This window comes from Vigna unguiculata, chromosome 10 (assembly GCF_037176805.1).
Source record: "Vigna unguiculata cultivar grain cowpea cultivar isolate G323 ecotype 2 chromosome 10, ASM3717680v1, whole genome shotgun sequence".
NCBI lineage: Eukaryota > Viridiplantae > Streptophyta > Magnoliopsida > Fabales > Fabaceae > Vigna > Vigna unguiculata.
The window spans coordinates 45,531,838-45,555,629 of record NC_140801.1 but is presented as its reverse complement, the minus strand read 5'-3'; the positions used below and the strand labels follow the sequence as shown (position 1 = coordinate 45,555,629).

Below are 23,792 nucleotides of genomic sequence, written 5' to 3'. Positions count from 1 at the left end.
AGGATGAAATGAAAAAAAATGCAAAAATGAATAGAAGATCATTATAAAGGAATTTAATAATAATAATAATAATAATAATAAATAAAATAATAATTATATTAATAATAAAATTAAATAATAATATAATAATAATATAAACTCATACAAATACTAATTACATGAGTAGTAATATAGTAATTTATCTTTTATATCTATAAAAATATTTTTTTATCTATTACATTAATCAAATTACTCACAAACTTTACTCTCAAATTCACTTACAATTATCTCTAAATCTTTTTAAAAAAAAAACACACAATTCATCGTATTCACTCAAATCCATCCATTCTCTCTCCCTCAAATCCATCTCTTAAAGTGAATAGACCTAATACTTAACTCATTAAATTTATAACAAAAAGAAAATACTTAATAATTTAATATTTCATTAAAATTAAAGAAAATAATGTGATTTATTAGAAGTACCTAATCACTTTATCTTTATTATGATGTTTTGCAATCTAGCAAAACAAACTAATAAGATTCTTTGATATCTGTTCCCCGACTTCCCCAATGAATCCTCTTGGCCTTTATCAACACTCCATTTCACCACCTATATAATAACCTCTTCCTTTGTCTTTCCCTTTCACTCAAACACAAAAACACTTCTCTTCTTTCTTACTCTCTCATATCACTCTTCAACCAAACCCTTTTTCTCTTTTCCCTCATCCAAAAACATGTTGATCCCTCATTCATCAGTGCTGGTTGCACCCCAAACCACCACCCCCATCCACTTGGATGCACCTCTCCTTAACCATTCCAACATACCCTCTGAGTTTGTGTGGCCTGACAATGAGAAACCATGCCTTCAGCCACCATCACTCAAGATCCCACCCATTGACATGAAAAGCTTCCTCTCAAGAGATCCACAGGCTGTGGAAGCCATTTGTGCAGAGGTGAGTGAGGCATGCAAGAAGCATGGCTTCTTCCTTGTTGTCAACCATGGTGTTGATAAGAAGCTCCTAGAGAGAGCTCACAAGCTCATAGACACTTTCTTCTGCATGGAACTCCCAGAGAAGCAGCAGCTTCAGAGAAAGCTGGGAGAACACTGTGGCTATGCTAATAGCTTCATTGGGAGATTCTCCTCCAAACTCCCCTGGAAGGAAACACTCTCTTTCCATTACTCTAATGATAAATCCACCAGAACTGTTGAGGACTATTTTCTAACTTCCATGGGTGAAGATTACAGAGAGTTTGGGTAAGATTTTTTACTCAATGCAGTTTTTTCTTTCATGTAAATATGCTTACTTTTTACCCCCTAAAAGACAAAAAATCTGTCTGTTCTTTAACTAAATCATTTGAATTGCTATGAAAGTTCAAAATAAAAAAACACACACACACACACACCCTTTCTGTTTTACACAGATAAGGTAAAATCCTTTTCTGTTAAGAATCTTTTCTGAGTTTCCTTTTGTTGTCTTTCTCTACAACAACACATGCATGCACACACACATATCTGAATACTCTTGTTTTGATGTGCAACAGGAGTATGTTTCAAGAGTACTGTGAGGTGATGAGCAAGCTGTCTCTCGAGATCATGGAGCTTCTGGGAATGAGTCTGGGAGTAAGCAGAGAATGTTTCAGAGATTTCTTCGAAGACAATGAGTCTGTTATGAGGTTGAACTACTACCCACCATGCCTAAAACCAGAGCTAGCTTTAGGAACTGGGCCTCATTGCGACCCCACTTCCCTAACCGTTCTCCACCAAGATCAAGTCGAGGGCCTCCAAGTCTTTGTCGATGGAAGATGGTACTCTGTCGCCCCAAAAGAAGATGCGTTCGTTGTCAACATTGGCGACACATTTATGGTAAGGATCGTATAATTACAAGGTTGACATGTTGCTTTTTGCATCATAATGGACACTATGTCTTGTAGGTCCATAACTGTCCTTAAAAACAATGAACTCGATTCAATTACCACAATGATTAAGTTTAATCTTTTTTTCTTTTCAGGCTCTTTCCAATGGGATATTCAAGAGTTGCTTGCATAGAGCTGTTGTGAACAACCAGGTTGTGAGAAAATCTCTGGCTTTCTTCCTTTGTCCGAATAAAGACAAAGTGGTGAGTACTCCGAAGGAACTAGTTACCGCCGAGAATCCAAAGAAATATCCAGACTTCACATGGCGAACTCTTCTTGAATTCACACAGAAACATTACAGGTCTGACGAGGAAACACTTGATGCCTTCTCGAAATGGTTGCTGGAGGAAAACAAGTGAACAGGTGGACCCCACCAGTGTTCCATGGCCAACAACACTCTCTAAACTAAGCTTTAACTTGTTTCTGTTTTCTGTGAGGACGATGACATCATGTGAAGAAGTGAAAAAGAGAGTGTTTTTGGTGGGCTGGTTCTGGAGAAAAAACATAAAATAAACATGAATAAATGTTGTTAGTGTTGGGAGAATAAGTGCAAATGGAAGAACTAAGACCATTTTGTAGGAATAAAGAGTTTGTTTTGTGTAGTGAAGTTATTCCATGTTGTCACTACTAATGCATTACTACTTGTCTTAAGCTTTGTTCTAGTTTCGTCTTATGCATATGATGTCCAACTTTTAATTATTCAATAAATTGCTTTGCATTTGTGTCATCACATCACGATGTTTTATGCGAAATCTCCAAAATCTTCAGTGCTTAGTTTAATTGCGACTCTAACTCAACACTCGTGATATGGATAATGCTGTCGCCATCTTTTTGGGACTCACCAATTTTAATTTTCAAAATAATTTAAGTTTTTTTCGATAAATAAATTGTTAATATCAAAGAAAATTTAATATATATTTTTCCCTTTTACATAACTGGTTGAAGATTAAGGTGTTTACCTGTTGTTAGTAGAAAAAAACTGAACAAAGTAATTAATTATAATACTCAAAAGACATGTTAATTAGTTTATTCAATAGTAAAATCGAAGTATTAAAATAGAAAATAGAGTGTTCTGTTCTTCTGATCACTCATCAAACATTACCTATGCAACCACTCATTAATAAATCATGAAAACATGCACTTACAATTTTGATGATGTGATCCATCCTTAAGCTTTATCTAGACATATAATTCTTTTTGTTGTTGTCAACATAAAAAAATATAAGAGATCTGATCCTTGTAAAAAAAATACAACTAGAGAGGGTTATAAGATATAGTTATTTGTATAAAATAACAAAGTTAATCATAAACTCAATTCTCTTTAAATATATTTACATTTATAAAAGACACAACAATCATGAAATATGAGTCAAATATATATATATAAAATTGACATAATTTATAAGATGTTTAATTTTCTTATTTCCAATTAACATGAGACATAATCTCACATTTAAAATTAATCAAGATATACCTTATTTTAACTTAAATTAGAGAGTCTAAATATTAAGAGAAAATTAAATTAATCCTCATATTATCTTCCTTCTATCAAACATGAACTTTGATATTAGGAAAACTGTTTTATCGATCAATAAGAAAAATCACTCACTATTATAAAAATTCATATTTTATGTCAATTTTATTTTGAATTTTTTTAAAAAAATACTTATAAATTTTGTTATGAAGAAAATTACAAGAAATTATCACCAAATTTTTTGTAAAATATTTTTTATAAAACACTTCTCACAACAAATTTTATTAAAAAATACTTACCAATTTTATAATTTTGTAGAAAATAATTACTCACGAAGAAATTATCTTCAATTGAAATTCTTAAAAAAAATAGCAAGAAAACATAGTTTTTTAACAGAAAATTGTAATTTATGTAAAATAAAAGTTTTTAACAGTGACCTTAAATTTGATTCATCGCAATCATAACCATGTGTATGACATGTTTGTTGTCTCAAAAGAAAAAAAATGGTGTTAGCTTGTTCATTATGATTTTTTCTCTTCTGCATGCAAAACAAACAGTGTTTCATTTGTGATTTCAGACGAGGCTGATTTATTTTAATGAGAATTTTTCACATTTTAATTTAGATTTTTACGAAATTCATGGAGTTATCTAGTTTGAAGTGTTGACTACATCTCCATCAAACGTGAAACACTAGTTTCTTCTTTCTGCATTCAAAAAGCTGAAACGAAACTCATGCACGCTATTTCAAACCTGTGAAACATGGTATGATGAAATGATTTAATGAATATTATTATTATTATTTATTTTTCTTTTGTGTGTGTGAGATGATAAGGACCACACAATAAGAAGAATATGTTATGTGAAAATGGTGGCACACAATTTGAAACTTCACCGACTGAGGTTGGACTCAATTGGTGCTTTTATATCCAACACGACAAAATGTCACTTTAATAACACTGCATGCAACCAAGTCATTATAACCTTAGCAGCAAACTTTGTTTCTAGCAATGCAACACGGTCCAATGGTTGTTTCATTCATCACACTTCACAAGAAAAACCACAGAACATACATGTTTTAGCGTGCCATTATTAATATAATAATGTATGATTATTCCACTTGATGGAACTTTAATTTTGTGGAATTAGTGTCACATCAACAATAGATATTGGATTACTCTATTCTTTAAGCATTAATCTTCGTTTATATGCGTAAAGTTGTTTAACTCCTTTAACAAAAGCACAGCAGAAACGACTAGCCATCCTAATTACTCAAAAACATGTTTAGCAAAAGGTTTTAACAATGATTAGGGATAAGCTCGAAATTATTTAAATCTCATTATTGTTCCCTAAAAGATAGTGCATGATGAATTGAATTGATTGATTATCAACTCAAGTTTATTATTATAGATATATTAATAATAAAATCATTTATGGATTTAAACCTTATTTTTATATTATTTGTTAAAGACTTTCTGAATGAACATGCTAAGGTTTCATCCTTGGTGTAGAGGTATAATAGGTTTTAAATTGTTAGTAAAATTCAAATGCGATTTTATAAATTGTTTTTTCTTTCACTCAAACTTTAGAGGTCTCAATATCATGTTCTGATGCAACTGATCATGTTTTTTGCCTATATATGTAAAAAAAACTGATGATGTTTTTTCAGATTTTTTTCATGCATACTAATTATTAGAAATGAATACTTGTAATTCATTTTAGACAATTTTTACTAAATATCTATAATTGGCCAAGTTAAAAAATTTTAATTTTTAATTAACATTTGAACCTTTTAATTAATATTTCAACTTTAAAACAATATGTTTAAATTTAAATCTTTGAGCAATTTTTATCTTTAGCTTGTATATGTTTTTTTGCTAACATATAATGAAAAATAACACTTGGTATTAAAAACTCATACCAAGTGCATGAAAGAGTGAAAAGACTTCGAGTCACAATTTATAGTAATTAAAATTACAAGTATTAATTTATCAGACTAAATAAATATAAAATTGCATGAGAAAAAAAAAACGGTTTTCATTATTATATCAGTGTTATAAAACAAAATTTAGTGACACACGCGTAATTTCACTTTTTATGTATTTTTAAAATTTATTTTCTATTTTATTTATGCAATTTTAGTTCATCCTCCATCTTCATATGTCATATTTATTAAACACTAAATGTGATCATGTAAGTGTTACACCTACAGAAATACTTCCCAATAAAAAAAAAATTACTGCTAATATTTAAGTAAAATATTAACTTAAGTCTCTTAATTTCATATAGTTACTTTTTTAATTCTTAAATTAAAATGATTTGTGTCCTTCCTACTCATCAAAGCAATCTCATTGAGTTAGAGAAGAAAAAAAAATCCATAACATACAATTCAGTCAATATAGATGATTATATATGCACTCTCTTACTTATTCAACTCATTTCATTATTCAAATATGTAATACTTTTCTAGTCAATCATTAAGGTTTTATTAAAAAAAATTTAAAAGACAAATAAAAAAAATTGACATGCCCAATTATACACGTTTTATTTTATAATAAATTCATTTATTACATGTAATATTTGGTAATTTGTCATTCGTTTGTAAAATATGTAACAATCCTAATGGACCGACGGAAAGAGATCAACCTATTTTTCATACTAAATGTGTGTTTAGTTATGGGTCGAATTGATGTAGAATTAATTAGAATCGATGTTCTAATATAGAATCAGGATATGTTTAGTTTTCAAGATCAATTAAAGGGTAAAAAATTTACGTAGAATAAGAAATAACTAATTCTTACTTCAGCATTGGAATCAATTTTCCAACGCTGTACCAAACACACCCTAATTTTTACAATATTTAGATTACTAAAAAAATAATTGTATTTCTTAGGACACATTTTTTTCATATACTTTTAAAGACTAAAAGATAAGAGACTAAAAATATATTAAAGTAATTATAAATGCAAGAAATAGTAAAAAAAAGACAAAAAATTATAAAAACAAAACTAATTAAAAATATTAAGTCATTATTGTACACTTGCATTTGAAGACAAAGATGTACACTTGCACTTCTAATTTTTCTAAGCTACAATTATGATAAGATTTAATGTTAAATATAAACCCTAAATTTATATATTGATTCCATTATTTTTGAAAGTCACACATTGACTAAAGATAAAACAATTTTATAGTATATAAAAGTGGGTGCAAACTTTACTTTACAAGCAGGTGTTATGAGGTTGAGTTAGACTTAAAGTCTACTTGTTAATATGATATGAGAGTCAATTGTATCACTTGTTATGAAGAAATTTGTTGTTTGTTGGACATGTTATTCCACCCTTTACCGGACTGTTATCGGACCACCTATTTATATCTAGTCTCATAAATAAGATGTATATATCTCGATATGAAGAAATGTGTTGAAAGTTCGACAATATTTATATTCATATATTGTATAATAATAATAATAATAATAATAATAATAATAATAATAATAATAATAATAATAATAATAATAATAATAATAACTATTATTATTAATAAATTGTTGAGAGTCTAGAATCCAATTGATTGAATTGGACCTATTTACATTTGATTCCTCTTTTGAATAAATAGAGAAGGTGACTAACTTTAATGGTTAAGTTGCAAAGAAAACTGTAGGAAGTTATAAAGTTAGTGAGAGGGGTATACCTTGAAGATTATCACAAACATGTTATGTTATGATATGATGTTTTGTTTTGTTGTTGTAGAAAAAGTAGAAACTAATCCAATGAATTGGGCAATGGTACAAAATATGTTTGAGATTCTAAGGAGTTATTAAGAAATGAGTTGTTTTAGCACTTACCATAACAAACAAATGTCATATTCATCAAACATGTCAAATAATTTGTAAAGTGATTCGGACCTACTATGTTTTCTATCTACGGTGTTTTTTTCTTACCCAACCCTCGTAATTTTTTAAATAACCGTTTTACCTTGATTTCTGGATAATTTATTTTAAAATTTTTGATTTAATTACTTATGGTTTCTGTTATCAAAAAATATTAAATTGGCCTTCACTTTTTTAGTTTCAATTTTGTTTCGATTTTTAAAAAATTACAATTTAGTTATTTTTGTTAAATTTTTTGAAACGAAATGATATTTCATCAAAATTAAAATTTTTAATAAAAATAATTTATTTTGTTGGTGTAATTAACATAGTCTTAGTGTAAATTTTGATGAAAAATTCTTATTCTGTTTCAAGAAATTAAGAAAAAAAATTAAATTTCATCAATTTTACAAAATTGGAATCAAATTAAGATAAACAAAAAAATTAGAGGATGAACTTGACATTTTTTGTCCTAATAAAATTATAAAAGTGATTAAACCAAATTTTTTGAAAAATAAAATTTTTATAATTTTTATAATATAATTTTTGGACCATGATTTTTGGAACAATTTTCTCGAAATATATTAAATGCTTTCTAAAATACGTTTTCAAGAATAACTTTTTTAAATATACTTTTTGCCTTTACATATACATTTCTTTCATAACGAATTTAACGAGTTTTTAGATATGATTTTCATAACAGAATTTTTTTAAAAATGCTTTCTGAAATATAAATAATAACTTCTACAATGAATTTTTCAAAACAAAATTTCTTTTGGAACAAGTTCTCTCCCTCTTTTTTTTTTTTTTTTTTCTTTCTCTCAAAGTACAGTGGAGAATGAATGTACAGTGATTATAGTGCAGCAGTAGCAAAAGAGGTGTTTTAATCTTTTTCTGTTAGTATTAGATGCATTTAGTAATAATGGAGGTGCAGGAAGTAAAAGCTCTATCAAATTAAGCTTGAACCTTTAGATACGCAATTCATTTGGGCCAAATTCTGCAGATCGTGATCCATATGGTAATATGACTAATGATTAACAACATTTCATAAGCATATCTGTAGATTTTGCATGGTTGTCAATGAGAATAATAACAAATAATATATATACACAATAAAGCTCATCACTTAATAATTTAAATTGGAAATAACTATTTTTTTTTCAGAAATTTTAAGTTTTGAATAATGTAGTCCAAGGATTTTCTTTTTTCTGAGCTTAATCAGAGATGATGAAATTAGAGAAACGAGAAATAAAAGAAAAAAAAAAGGGTTATTGTTTGGATGGGTTGATAAAAGATACAGGAAAAGTTTGCACAGGTGAGATCTATCAAAACCATTGAAATTGGATGGAAATAGTTGTAATATTTTTTATATTTATGTTTTAAGTTTTAAAAAACGAAGATTTTTATGAAAAATATTTTTCTGTAATAAATTGGGAAAAAAGTTTATTGTTTGGGATTTTTTTTTTTGGATAAATGATTTCTTTCACTCTCTTATTGTATTATTTTCGTGCTTTTTCCCTTTATGTCTGTCATTTCTATTTGTTCTCTTTTATTTCATTCTTAATGAAGAAACAAAGTATTACTATATGAATGTGGTGTCATTAAAGAGTGCTGTGATATTCTTCCAATTACCCTCCTCAAAAAAAGAAAAAAAAATGTAAGTCACTAAACTTTCCAAAATAATCTCCAACCATTCTAATTTTGCCAAGAATTTTTTTAATATATGTACTTTTTATATAAAAGTTATCAAATAAACCCAAATTTATTTAGATTAATTTCTTCATAAATATTTATAAAATAATATTTTTTGTCTATAAATTAAAAATCAATTTATGCATATTAAGTTTTAGAAGTTAAAATGCACAATTACAGAGGAAAAAAAGAACATATATTTTTTTAAAATTTAATTAATTATTTTTTTAATACATCTTTCATATCTCTTAATAAGGTTAATGACAATTTAAATGTAATTTCTTTTTAACTTTATAATACACAATTTAAAAATAAAACTGTGATTGGAGTTTCTGACTAAAAAATACTCTAAAGTAAACATCTCAAATGCAGTATATTTGTTTATTTTCTATTTCTACAAATGTTTGACAAAGAAATTTATTGAAATGTATTTAAATGTGTGATTAAGTAACCACTTAAAAGTTTGCATAATCAAGAACATAGTGTTTCATGTGAAAAATTGAACACATTCACCACCTGGGTACTTACCAAGGCAAAATCTCTGCTCATTGTTTCACTTCTATACGAATTCATCCTTCCCCACAGCCAATACATTGTCATTATGTTTCTCATCATCAATGACAAGCACTTCGAAGAAGGTGAAGCTCCCATAAAATGGGGTTTGAGAAATTTAAACTCTTGACCATTACATAACAGCACAACAATGCGAAGTTGAACAGAAAAAAACTAAAATAGATGTAGCTTATTTGATAGTGGAAATAGTTACAGTAAAACACAAAGGTTTTATCAGAACATTGAGAGATCTAAGCCAAGGCCTTAAAATCTTATATAACATTTTCAACCTTTTTTTTTTCTTTTATCAAATATTAGTTGTTAATATACTGTTTTTTGTTATAAGAGATTCAAATCAATTGCTTATATCATCTTTACTCTTTTTTTTTTTCCTTTGTTTTCATCTTACCTCCAAGTTAATCTTATAACTACATATATAACATATTTCACTCGATGAGCTGAATGCTACAGAAACATCTCAGTTTCTTTAAAGCAAGAAAAGTAGGACCAGAGCTTCTAGTATCACACACAACAATTGAGTTTACTTTTGAAAGTCATACTTCTGTTAGAACTGAGATGTTTTCCATTCTGATGATTTTTCTTTTTCTTTTATCACTTAGTGTTTTTTTTTAAATTAAAATAAAGTGCTTCTCATGCAAGATAAGTAGTTTAATACCTATAGAGCAAATGTGTGCTTTCTTAAGGTCTACAAAAGCAACTCTTAGGGTTCATGCAAGAATTGAGTACCAGGTCAGTTACTTGAAAAGAAAACTTGCAGAGCTTCTGCTGCAAGTTTACAACATTCATTGAAACCATTTGAAGTAAATGAAGAAGCATGTGGGGAGAGGACCACATTATCCAAAGCAAAGAGATCATTGGGAACAATAGGCTCATTCTCAAAGACATCCAAGCCAGCACCCCCTATCTCCCCTTCCATCAAACACTGCACCAATTCCTTTTCATCAATCAGAGCTCCACGCCCAACATTCACAATAAATCCATTTTTTCCCAACGCCAACATCACTTCCCTATTCACCATGTGCCTTGTTTCTTCATTTAACGAGCAACAAAGCACAAGGACATCACTATCACCAGCAAGCTCAACAACATTAGAATAAAAGGGGTATGAGACAAATGGCTTCTCGTTTCTTGAATTGTACATCATTTTGCAACCAAAGGCCTCAAGCCTTTCAGCAACTGCTGTGCCAATTTTTCCCAATCCAACAATCCCTACTCGCTTGCCTTTTAGCTGAAACACAAAGCTGAGTGCTAGTTACCATTCATGCTCGAAAAATTCATGTTTTATTTGTCTATTCTAATGAGTACTAAAAGCAAAACAACACTGACTACCTTCTCCAGACATAGAAAGTGAAATTTCAGTTTAACTAAATTCTACAAAATCGACTTATAATATGAGATTTACACTCACTTATATACCAAGAATTTACCTTATCTTTTAGTTGATGTAAGACTTCTAACAAGCACTTGATTAGAGTTGATATTGTTAAAAAAGACATGTTTTGACTGGATTTTTAGCAATAACAATTGTGTAGGTTTTACTCCATATTTAATTATCTCCATTCAAGATTTGGTTCTTTCAAATAGATATTTACTAATAGTATAAAGTTATAGAAAAACAGTGATGGAGAATATTTTGCCAGTACTCCACTCATTGAAAATCGTCATTCAAGTAGAAATAGGAGATCGGAAACATTTGCACGAAACAGATACACCATGTTTGAAAAGCACATGCATAGATAGAAGAAGTAGAAGAATGAGTAGTAGTACCTTGGAACCAAAAGAAAGATTGAAGGGCATAGAAGGACCCCATTTCCGAACATGTCGATCAGCGGCAGAAATTTTGCACACTACATCAAGCAACAACCCCACAGCCATATCAGCAACATCACCGGCATGATCTCCAGCAGCAGAGACAACCTGAATACTATGACGGCTGCATTCTACCAAGTCTATGTGGTCGGTTCCAGCACTGCTGGTCACAATGATGCGGAGTGATGGGAGGAGACGGATGGCATCTGCTGTGACCTTCTGTACAGGGTTGCACAATATGGCTTGAATGGATGAGGGGTCAACCTTTTGCTGAGTGAGGAATTGGTGGAGAGAGATTTGTGAGGAGAAAGCTTTGATGAAACGGTAGTTGTGAGAGTTTTGGGCTTCAAAAATTGGAAAGATTGTTGGAGGACCAAACACTAGGAGTGGTTGAAGCTCCTTATTATCTTTTAGGTTGTGTTTGTCTTCCATTGCCATTGATGGTTGAGCTCCTGGAAAGTGGTATTGTCAAACTATAGAAATATTTATTCTTACTTTCAATCTTATTCTAAAATCTAGAACACTGTCAAACTAACAAGGACAGAACTAAAAGAGGAATGGTACTATTGCATCCTATATGCAGTGCACATTCAGCCACAATAACCACAAAACATAAGAATAGGAGTGCCCTTTATTTTGATCACCAATTGGTGATCAAAATGCTCCATTTCTTCATGATGTTTTCCATTTTCTGTTTTCAAACTTGAACACACCATGTATATATGTAATACTCATTCACATTCCATGAAGGGGTTGGCAGAAAGTGGAATAAAATTCAAAACCTTGTGGAAACATGTAGAAGAGCTTAAAAGTGGAAAACTAAATCCAAACTATGCAGAAGTTCCCAGCTGGAAAATTTATCAAACACTACACCCGCATAGAACAAGTAAATGCTCATGAATGTAACGTGCTTATACACAAAAGCTGCATCTAAACCAAACCGAATTAATTTGCTTACCAGAAGAGATCAGCTGAGAAAGCAAGTCAGAGAAGTAGAGTGATTAAGTTTTGACTTTGGTAGCCCAACTCCATCATGTGCTGTGGGGAATCTTTGGGATGAAAATTTGATTCGATTCATACAGTACCAATAATTCACAACAACAAAACAAAATATCCGGATAACTTTTTCAGGCACAAGAGAATAATTTATTTATTTATTTAGAAAATTTAAATTTTCTTAATCTAAAATAATATGTTTGGACGAAGAAATTAAAAGAAAATTGAAATTAAGAAATTTTAAGAAGATATTTCAAATAACTAAATAATAGAATTTCAAATTCATTAAAAAAAGAAATTGAAATTTTATGGAATTTCTCATTGATTAGGATAAAAGATGAGCGAAGATTACTCGACCCACAATTATCCGAATGACTCAGCCGAATTCAGTTATATTTCGCTCAGTGACGACTTGGCTGAAATTCTGTCTGAATTGACTTGATCGAATTCGGCCAAATTTCGGTTGGGGTCGACTTGGCCGAGTTCGACTAAATCTTTATCTAGAGCCAACTTAATCTTATCTGGTGAGAGTCGACTCGATTGAAAATTGGTCGGGACTAACTCGATCAAATTCAGTCGGGGCCGTCTTGGCTGAGTATAGTCAATTTTTGGTTGGGGCCGACTTGGCCGAAATTCGATCAAATTTGGCCGAGTTGATCTGATCGAAATTCAGTCAAGTTGTTCTCGTCCAAAATTGGACCACATTTAACTGAGTTGACCCCGACCGAATTTGGCCGAGTCGATCCCGAACTAAATTTGGCCAAATTGGACTGAGTTTATGCCAACAAAAATTTGACTGAATTCAGTCGAGTTAACCCAATTGAAATTTGATCGAATTTAAATATTTTAATTTGACTAATATATTTTTTAAATTTAATTTCAAATTTTTATTTATTAAAATAAATATTGTTATAATGACACTTTATCTCACAGGAGAAATTCAATTATTTTATCCAAATAAGAAATTGAAATGTGAGATATTTGAATTACTCTATCCAACCAAACTATTTAGAAAATGAAAAAAATTCAATTCCAAAAAATTCAAATGCAATATATTTCAATTTCTTAGAATTATTAAAATGTTTTATCCAAACACAAAGTTATTTCTTGATTGATTGGTATTGACTTAAATAATTCTAATATTTTAGCATTTAGGTAGTTGTCTCATGGTTTCTCTCTTAGTGTCATACATGTAACATGTGTGTAGTCGTTCTTTTCATTATTCAACAATTTTAAAGGTTAGTGGTATTATTATGATATGATTGAAGTATGCTCATGGAAAAACTTTTGCGATCAAAGGAATGTTGAAGTTTGATTGAAGACAGAGTAGCTCCATAAGCAGAGTAACTTGAATCTAGTAATCTTTTTATTGATCTAGATGAAACCTTCAAAAACAAATATCAGGGAGAAGGAATAAACAAATCTATTTCCACATGCAGCCATGTGGAGATTCTTGAATTGGTCATACTCATACTTATGGATTAATCAATCCAATATCCAATAGTGGCAAAAGGTACAACATCAATTTCATTGATGACTTAGTAAAAAACATGAGTCTACTTTTTGTTGAAAAAATTAAATTTCTTTTAACTTTAAAAAATTTAGTAATAAAGAATTTCGTATAAATCGTGAGAATGAGTTTACATTACTTGAATTCACACATTTTTTATAGTTAGAATGGTATTTGAAGGCAACTGATAATCCTCTATACTCCTTAACAGAATGGTATAACAGGATAAAAAAAATTAGACAATCATAATTATGGTTTAGAGAATAGTATTTGGACAATAAATTCTAAAAACAATTCAACATACTTTTCGGCCTGAAGTTGTAAACTGGATAGTTCTTCTTAATCGAGTCCAACATTTGTAGTAAAGAACAAAGTCATAGAAGAGGCTTTGAGTGGATACAAAAGTAAAAAAATAATGTATTTTTCTTGATGTTCCAGACAAAAAATTTAGTGTCTTTCGGTCTTTATAAGAAAATAAGAACTCTCTTTACTTAAAGTGAACAGATAACACTAAGACCAAAATAATTCTATCCATTAGTCATGAAAGTTAACGTTTTATTTATAAGCAAATTAGTTACCAATTGTTTATTCTCTGAAAAATGAGAGAATATGTCAGTTATCTAAAATAATAACCGAATATTCAATCTTTCCTATACAATAATATTTGTTAATCAAATCTCAACTACTCACAAGACAGACGTAGTACAATTCCTAGGCCCATAACTTATAGGTTGACTTTTGGATGTCTCATCTATCTTCGAGTATTGGGTCGAGCCTTGGACGACTAGGACGGTACATAACCCCTAGCCTTGATTTTCTCACGTCATTTCTAGGTAAGTTTCTTTCTTTTTGTTAAATTTGGCGTCCGTCTCTAGCCGCTTAATAATTTATGATTTACTTTACCTTCAAAATAAACAACTTGTTTGTGAGTCGTATGAATTTTTTATCCCTTGTTGATTCATCTGTTAGCCAAACTGGAATGTCGAATATGTAATTTTCTTTAGTCAGGTTACAATCTGCTCCCAATCGAGCTGGAATGTCGAATTTGTAGTTTTATTTAGTCAGGTTATGGCATGCTCCCAGCCGAGCTGGAATGTCGAATATGTAGTTTAAAAGAGAATACTTCAATTACCCAAAATAATAACCAAATACCCAATCTCCCATATACAATAATATTTGTTGATAAAATCTCAATTGGTCACAAGATGGACTTAGGCCCAATTTCTAGGTCCATAAATTATAGGTCGACTTTTGGATGTCTCATCCATCTTCAAGTATCGGGTTGGGCTCCGGATGACTAGGACGGTACACTTAGTGTTAGAGAGGAGTCAAGCACATATAAGTTGTATGATCATATTTCTCACATGATGATAATAAGTAGATATGTAGTGTTTGAAGAAGAAAATAATTGAGATTGGGGTACAACTCATGTTGAAGATTCTTTTGCTAACTTGAATTCCAATGATGATAACTGAGGAGCAAATACAATATCCAAAACAAATAAAGATGAAGTTGAAACCAATGAAAATAATGGAGAAAACAAATAAAAATACATCCACATTGAGTGAAGAGCAATCTGTTGCTGATTACGTGTATTTGTAATGTTTTTGATGATGTCCATAATAACATGAGAATGATTGGAATTAGAACAAGACATAAATGTATGTATGTGATAATCTGAAAATGTTAATTTGTTGTCTTGATAGTCGACTAGGCTACTAATCTAGTTAACTAGGTTAGTTCTGGAACTTGGATTTGGACCCTGTCATAATGTAGTCAACTAGCAAACTAATCTACTCGACTAGATTCGTTCTGACAGCAGCTGATAAGATAAAAACAGATCCCCGCACCTTCTGAAAGCAACGTTTTCAACCAAAAAGAAAGTAAAAAGAGTGCTGAAAATCTTCTTAAAGCAAATTTTGCAGTAAGGGCTTAAGTGTTCATCAAGATCAAATGAAGAGGGTGTAATATTAACACCAAAGCTGTGTACTAAATCAGGTGTTATTGTTCCATTACTATCAATGTTTTTGTATTAGTTTCTTGTAGTTTCATGAATCTAAAATTCTGAGTGTTATCATAGTGATTGTGATAATTGTGTGTAATTGCTTGGAGCATTACAGTTTGCACATTTCTTGAAGGGGTGTTTTCAAGAAAGTGTGATTTTAGAGTTTAGAAATTGCATAGGTGTTTCTTGTATTCCTTCTCTTGTTGACATAGTGAAATTTCTAGTGAGAAAAACTAGAGATTGGATGTAGATTCATTTGAATCGAACCAATATAAATCTTGTTGTCTCTTGTGCTCTTTTTCATTCTCTTTTAATTTTTGCTAGGTATAAAGGTTGAACAATATGCATTCTTAAACTCCTTTTTGTCAATTGGTTAAAGATTCCATAAAAACTGTTTTTCAAGTGTAAGAATAAATCAAAAGTTTGAAAAACCAATTCACCCCCCTCTTGGTTGTGAAATATTTGTGCATCAAAGTAAACACAATCATAACAATGTATAATGAAAATGTTGAGAGTAATTCATGAGTGGGTAAGTATCAATAGATAGAAATAACAAAGTTAAACACAATATAAGAAAGAAGAACCATAAATCTATTGCCTCAAAAATTTTGGGTTGAAAGTGAAATCTTTACGTGAATCAAGTTCAAGTCATATTTATGTAATCTGATCCTAATGAACACTCTCGAGTGTCCCATATAGTCATACTTCCAAAATCAATGGCGCATCCTATCACATTTTCCTCTACTTGCTTTTTAGCGTATAAGTATATGTATTCACCAACCTTTGGCATAATTCAATTTTGAAATTGCAACCAAATGAAATTCAATCGTTCATTAATGTTTATAATTTTTTTCTGTGAGTAGTTACAAGAGGTTATTTGTGGGTCCATAATTTTTCCTTAGCCATCTACAAATGATTTTACATACGTAGAAATATATATTCTTTAAATATAAGAAGTAAGGGTTTAAATTTTTTGATCTAGATTCAAGACAAGTGTATATGTGTAACTAGTTCATTAATTATGCACGTAAGTATTTTAGAATAATTAAGAAAATCTCAGACAAAAAGAAAGTAGTAATTTGTTATGCGAAGAATGTGGATTTTTAAAACATGAAAGTTCCACTAGTGTTTCCAATTTTTGAAATATGTGTCCTATGATCGTGTTAACTTACCCTATCTGCTTGTGGTTGACGATGATCGTGTAATACGTTACATGGGAGCAGATGATGTTGCATGTGGTGCTGATGAGACATAGAGCTGAGAGGGGCTATCTTAAGAGAATTATTTTTATGGCATTTACTGATTTTACACTTATGTATTTGAGAATAATGTTTTATTGGTTTTTGAATTGTAATATTGGTATTGGAGTTTGAATTTTATATCTAGAGGAGTTAATAAAGGTTTTAAATTGTCCTACGTTTTGGGAAGATAAGTTATAATAAATGCGAGTTTGTGTTTATTTCTATTTTATTTCATTTTAATTAGTAATATTCGACCAAGATGTTATAGGATTGGCTCATCAACCCACCCGTAGATAAAGGGTCACAATTTTTTTTTTTGTATTTGCATCATGTTTTTTTTAGCCAGCATATTGAGTTGACAAACGCAAATCTAATATTTTTGTGAGTTTGGTTTGTATTTTGGGTTGAACATTATTTTGGATTGTAGTGAAGTTTATTTATATTTTAATCACAATTATAATTTAGTTTTTTCGAGACGAAAAAAAATTGCATTTTTTTTAATTGAGTCAGTGAGTTAACCTGTTTACCAGTTGTAAGCCAGACTAGGTTCTTACTTTTTTGGCTCGTTAATAAGTGAGTCAGGTTAGGTTGGTTCACTAAGTGGGCCAACCTGTGGTGGGCAAAGCCGGACGGACCGTTTTGATAGCTCTACTTCTATAACACTAATATCCAATGTTATTTTCATTTTCACCAACTTTATGATTTACATATAATATAATCCATTAGGTTTTAGTTTTTATGGAACCCCTATAAACATGATGAAATAAATCGATTGATTGTTATTGACATCTCTTGTATCTCGAGGGCAATTGTTCTTATAATTTGCTTTGTCACAGTTGAATTCCATCAAGCGGATCAGGTGATGCAACAAATTGAGTTCTGACAAAATATCCCTTTTGACCCAGTTAACCTCGATCAAGCTCACAAGGATGATTTGAGAGGAAGAAATGACAAAAATTAACTAGCGCATAATGAGCAATGGATCGTAATTTGGAATGACCAACAAAATTGTGTCATTCAAGGAACATCATTCACCGAAAACAACCATTTGCGTGACAGTATACCATATATGTTATCCACACTATCCACTACATATCTCAATCTTTACAATCTTCCAACAACGAGGTGAACTTACCTTTAATACAATATTTTTTTTATCATTTATTTTATCCATGTCAATAACCTTATTGTTTATATTATAGTATGATATGCCATAAGAACCTCCTCATCGTCCTTCATAATCCTACACTGTCCATGTCGGGTCTTCTGAAGATTTTCTACCCGATCCACATCAAGCTTTTGGTAATTCATTTATGGATTACGGTAAAATGATTAGATATTCCTACCCTCAGCTCGACAACCCATCATACACACCCTTCCAACAAGTTCCTTCCTCGTATGCAATCAAGGATTTCATCAATGTCATTTTATTCTCCACCGGTGCCTTTTCAAACATCACAAATTGTTCACCATCCTCACTTTCCTCAAAATGAACAGATTGATGAAGACAACAAACCACACGAACAACAATCACAAAGATGATCTAGAAGACTAAGAAGAAGACATCCATGTGACATTAAAGGTCACATATAGATGAATTCTATGTTTTATGTAATATTTATTCTTAAAGACTCTATTATTATTATTATTATTTTAAATCCAGATGTTCATATTTCTAACACCACCTAAGTTTAAAATTAATCCACATTTTGCTATATTTAAAAAATAATCAAAAACTAAAACAAAATAAATAAAATTGAAGTTGTATAAATGACGACTTCACCTTTTTTGAATTTAATGAAGAAATCGTCCTCATTCACTGTGACTTTAATTTAGAAGTGGACTTGCCCTGTGATGTGATATATTAGTCAACAATCCCATTTTTATAAATAACGAGCAAGGTTGCCCCATTGTTAAAAAACCTATTTGAAAACAAAGAAATATATAAGATAAATGTACAATATTAAAACGAAACACAGTGTACGATCTTGAGAGAAACAATATAAGCTAGACTAGTAGTTTTTCATGCATCTTGAAGCACCCTACTTTTATTAAATCATGTAGCAGAAGAATCTAAAGAAAACACTAAAAAATAATTAACAAAAGCATGTACTCTGCTATAAAAATGGACTTCATAAACTTACCCAAATAGAGTTTTGTTCACCTCCTTCCTTTAATGCAGAAAGTATGAAAGGCACTTCACTGGTATGGTTCTGGAAATAGAACTATGCCATTTCCGACTCAAGAATCATTGAAGGAATGAAATCAAATTCTACAGGACGATATTATGTTGTCAAAAGAACAAGTTATTCAGGCAACGTAACTGGAGAGATTAGGGGCTTATTTGAGAAAAATGCCTCTAAATTCCCTCCAGCAACTTCACACATATTCATGAAAGATTCCTCAGTAATAGCAGCAGCATGTGGAGACAAAACCACATTATTCATTTCAAAGAGCTCTTGAGGAACACGAGGCTCGTTCTCAAACACATCCAAACCAGCACCTCCAATTTCACCTTCCATCAAACACTTTACCAATTCCTTTTCATCAATAAGACCCCCTCTTCCAATATTCACAATAAATCCTCCTTTTCCTAATGCCAACATCACTTCCCTGTTAATTATGTGTTTTGTTTGCTCATTTAGTTCACAACAGAGCACAAGAACGCCGCAATTAGTTGCAAGCTCAACAACAGTGGGATAGAAAGGATATGAAACTGTAGTTTTTTTATGCTTAGAGTTGTATGAGATTATGCAACCAAAAGGCTCAAGCCTTTTCGCCACTTCCATGCCAATCCTTCCCAATCCAACAATCCCAACTTGCTTCCCTGATAACTGAAAGTAACACCAATGCTTTTATTCTTTTGATTCTTTAGTGCACTATACATGCATATAATGTAAGATTGATCTATATGACTACAGTTTGAAGTAAGAAGAACAAGCACCAATACATGTACTTTCCCAATTGTCACTTTACTTGATTCCACGGAAATTTATCAACTAAGCTCTAATATAAAATCCCTTTAAAATTAGCAATAACAAGGTCAAATCAGATACGAAAAACATTTGAATTTCAGACAAAGTACTGCAACATAATACTGAAGACAAAATTACTCATACAAGTTACAAATATAGTTGAAGTGTGCCTTCATAATTGTGTGAATATCAAATCTCAAATTTACTCATAAGGCACTATTTTCCTTTTCGTTTTTCCAAAATTCTTCTCAGCATTTCCACAATAGTAGTTGAAGCATTAAAAAAAATTAATAAAAATACTTAATATCACAAAAACTGCTAAAAAAAACTCTTGATACATTCTTTTGAACATATTCTTTGTTATTATTTAAAGTATATCATAAATCACACAAAAAATTGTCATTCACACTTTTTATATTGAGATTTTGTAATTTTCGACAAATATTAATCGATAGTGAAAGTGTATTATTGATTCAGAGCATCTAACTCTATGGCTGATTACTGTGTTAAACCAACACTGGGTTAGTACACGTTTGTATTTATTGCTGACCTACTTCTGATGAACCTGAATTTTTGGGATTTAAGACTTTGTACTTCAGAGGGTGTTTATAAATAGAGAAGTTGAATTCTCACATGTTTTACACACCTTAAGTGTATTAATTCAAAAAATTAATAAATAATAAAATAATAATAATAATTTATTTTTTAGAATGTTTATTAGTATACATCTATTCTTTAACATAGGTTATATAAATATCATCTATTATTTTATTCTTTTTAAGTATTTTTAAAATTATCCACTAAAATTATCTACTATAACCTTTCCCATTTTTATTTAATTTGTAAGACATTTTCTATTTAATCTTATTTTCATTTTTATGCATTTAATGAATTCTTAATTTAATCTCGATGAACAAAAATTTATTAAATTGCTTTCATACATTTTATCTTATATTTAAAGCTTTTTTTGTTTGATTTTTATTTATAGAGCACATTTTTAATATGATCTCTACATATATATAATAATTTCTTAAAGAGATTAAAATTAAATGATAAGCTTAATTACTTTTGATTCTATCATACGTGTATTTTGTTAATTTGATCTTCTATTAGTAAAAGCAATTATCTTTAATTCACAAAAGGTAACGATATAACTTTTAAAAGCTTTAATCAAATCCTTCAATTTTGACAAATACAATAACAATCCATCAAAACAACGCTGTAAATGTTTATTTTCCTTATATCATACTAGTATAAACATAGGCTCGGCTGTCGCGTTTGTAGCTTATATGGCGTATGTGTGTATGCATTTTTTAAATATACGTGATATTATATTAGTAGGTAATAATATTGTAATATTATTAAGTTATTATATAAACTAAAATTATATTTATTAAAAATAAAATAAAATATATCAGATGAAAAAATAAACATTGACAATAAAGAAGAAAAGAAGAAGCAAAGACGAAGCAAAGACAGTCAAATTTATAAAAATTTGTAAAAATAACGCTCAATTTTAAAAAATTTAATAAATTATTATATTTAAAGGATAAAATTGATATTTTAAAATATAAACTAAAAAAAGAATTTCCTATATATATTATTATAGATTTTTTCCGTTGAATTGTATATAAACCAGATTATGCGTAAATTAAAATCGTAAGTGTGTAATAGACTTAATTGGATATTTTATTAATAATAAAATCAAATTGAATAAAGTAAAAACAATATTATAAGGTAATAATTAGTCTTAGCTTATATTTCTAATTTGTATAAAATAGGGATTCATATAGTAAAAATCATAAAAGAATAAGAAAAGATATATATACTAATAATGCAAACCTTGGACCCTAACGGGAATAAATGCCAGGGCGTATTGTGGCGATTCTGCGTTCTTAACCACCGATCTGCCGCCGAGATTTTCCTCATTCCGTCGATGAGCAGAGCCACGGCCATATCTGCCACATCCTCCGAGAAAATAGCTCCGGCGCTGGTGACCTGGATTCCGCGGCGGCGACACTCACGGAGGTCGATGTGATCTGTTCCGATGCTGGTAGTGACGAGGAGGCGGAGCGACGGGAGGAGGCGGAGGACTTCAGCGGTGACGGAGTAGTTGGGGGAGCAGAGAATAGCGGCAATAGAGGGAGGGTGGTGGATTTGAAGGAAGTGTTGAAGCGAGAGATCTGAGAGGTGAGGTTTGAGAAAATGGAATTTGTGAGAGTAGAGAGGTTGAAGTGATGAGAAGGACAATGGAGGACCCAGAACCAGCACTTTGGGAAGACCTTTCATGTCACTGCTGCTATTGTATGCTTCTTCTGCCATTCAAGGAGCTCTCTGGATTGAAGATGCTTCGCTTTCAAACCCAAATGCTCAAACGATAATCTTACACCACAACCAAAACCAAGACAAAACCCACTGAATATGCAGAAAATTAATATTTATTAATGTATCTCAAAATATAAATTATCCTTCTTATATAAATATTTTTAATTTTAAATCAAATTTATTTTTAACGTAATATTATCATTTTATAAAAGAAACGAAAGTATTTGTGAGAAAAAAACAAATGATACTGTATTGTTTTCTTATTAAAACAGATAATAATAATTAATTGACATTATTTATACAATTAAATCCCTAAATAAATAAATAAATATATAAAAATTAGTAGTTTGTTTCCGTGACAGTAGTTCTGATATTTTCGAAAATAAACATTGTAATCTAAGTTTCAATTTTTCATTTTTGAATTATCTATTGTAACAACTTAATAATTATGTTAGATGTAGACTCAATTGTATCAAAATATATAAAGAAAACGTGTATAGAATTAAAAATCATAGAAAAGTTACATTTTTTTTAATGTGTTGATCTTGATTTTAATTTTACCTTTCTTTCTCATTAAATTATTTATCACGAGACACAGACTCTATTATTATTTTCCAATGATGCTGTCATGATGACCTGTCAAATACGAGGACAGATATTTTAAGTAGATAAAACATCACATTTTCAAAAGTTTCATCAATCATATAGAAAAGGAACCAAGCAACTAAATTAATGTTATATAGATTTAAAATATATAAATATAAATATATAAATATATATATATATATATATATATATATATATATGCATATTTCTTCTAAAACCAAATATAATTGATATTAAAAAAATACTTAAAATTCATTTAAAAGACAAACTTATCTCCTTTATATCATTTTTTAAAATTGAATACACATGTTTTATTTCATTTTGATTATATGACAAAAAATAAACTTGATGTCCGGATATACATTATAAGAATATGAGAATAAATAAGTAAATATCTATACACGATTCTCATTCTCGGTGTCTATATTTATTTTTTAATTTTGTTTTAATTGAAAATTTTTAAAATTAAAATAATTATTTTATTGATATAATTTTTAAGTAATCTTATTTTTTAATTTAACCATTTTTTTCTTTAATTTGAAGTTTTTTAAATTTAACTATTTTCTAATTATAGAGTTACCTGCAAAATAAATAATAAAATTAAAAAAATTGTTTAACTTAATTCTATAATTATAATAATAATAATTTTATTTTATTACCATAAAAAATTGAGCGAGAATGTGTGTTCATTAATAATGTAAAGGTAATTAGAATAATTTTATATTTTATTTGAATTAAAGGATGAAAACTGAGGAGTAAAAAAAAGAAAAGAAAAAAAGTAAAATTATTTAAATATAGTGATGAATTAAATATATTAATTTGTTG

The 23,792-nt window shown here is 29.8% G+C and overlaps 3 protein-coding genes across 7 annotated transcripts; 1 reads left to right on the top strand and 2 right to left on the bottom strand.

Annotated features, from left to right (window-relative positions):
- The first annotated feature begins 609 nt into the window (after positions 1-609).
- Positions 610-2,623, top strand: LOC114166040 (gibberellin 20 oxidase 2-like). Its single transcript, XM_028050694.2, has 3 exons — positions 610-1,234; positions 1,522-1,843; positions 1,989-2,623. Exons 1-3 carry the CDS (start codon positions 714-716, stop codon positions 2,250-2,252), a joined length of 1,107 nt encoding a protein of 368 aa, XP_027906495.1. The 5' UTR covers positions 610-713; the 3' UTR covers positions 2,253-2,623.
- A 7,504-nt stretch (positions 2,624-10,127) lies between these two features.
- Positions 10,128-12,414, bottom strand: LOC114167511 (phenylpyruvate reductase-like). Of its 2 annotated transcripts, none has more exons than XM_085668113.1 (3): positions 12,268-12,414; positions 11,268-11,761; positions 10,128-10,728 (listed from the first exon to the last, which is right to left on the bottom strand). In XM_085668113.1, the coding sequence occupies exons 2-3, from the start codon at positions 11,745-11,747 to the stop codon at positions 10,231-10,233; spliced, it is 978 nt and encodes a 325-aa protein (XP_085524239.1). In that variant the 5' UTR covers positions 11,748-11,761; positions 12,268-12,414; the 3' UTR covers positions 10,128-10,230. The 2 variants fall into 2 exon arrangements, with proteins under 2 accessions (XP_085524239.1, XP_085524240.1); XM_085668114.1 differs by having other exon boundaries at positions 11,268-11,782; positions 12,268-12,405.
- Positions 12,415-13,274: 860 nt separating this feature from the next.
- Positions 13,275-22,462, bottom strand: LOC114167510 (glyoxylate/hydroxypyruvate reductase HPR3-like). Of its 4 annotated transcripts, XR_014985368.1 has the most exons (4): positions 21,879-22,462; positions 19,206-19,895; positions 18,845-18,910; positions 13,275-15,286 (listed from the first exon to the last, which is right to left on the bottom strand). XR_014985368.1 is itself a non-coding variant. In XM_028052609.2 (2 exons), the coding sequence occupies exons 1-2, from the start codon at positions 22,356-22,358 to the stop codon at positions 19,368-19,370; spliced, it is 1,008 nt and encodes a 335-aa protein (XP_027908410.1). In that variant the 5' UTR covers positions 22,359-22,462; the 3' UTR covers positions 18,926-19,367. The 4 variants fall into 4 exon arrangements, 1 of the variants encoding a protein (XP_027908410.1); XR_003600247.1 differs by lacking the exon at positions 13,275-15,286 and having other exon boundaries at positions 18,799-18,983; XR_014985367.1 differs by lacking the exon at positions 13,275-15,286 and having other exon boundaries at positions 18,799-18,910.
- Between the last annotated feature and the right edge of the window lie 1,330 nt (positions 22,463-23,792).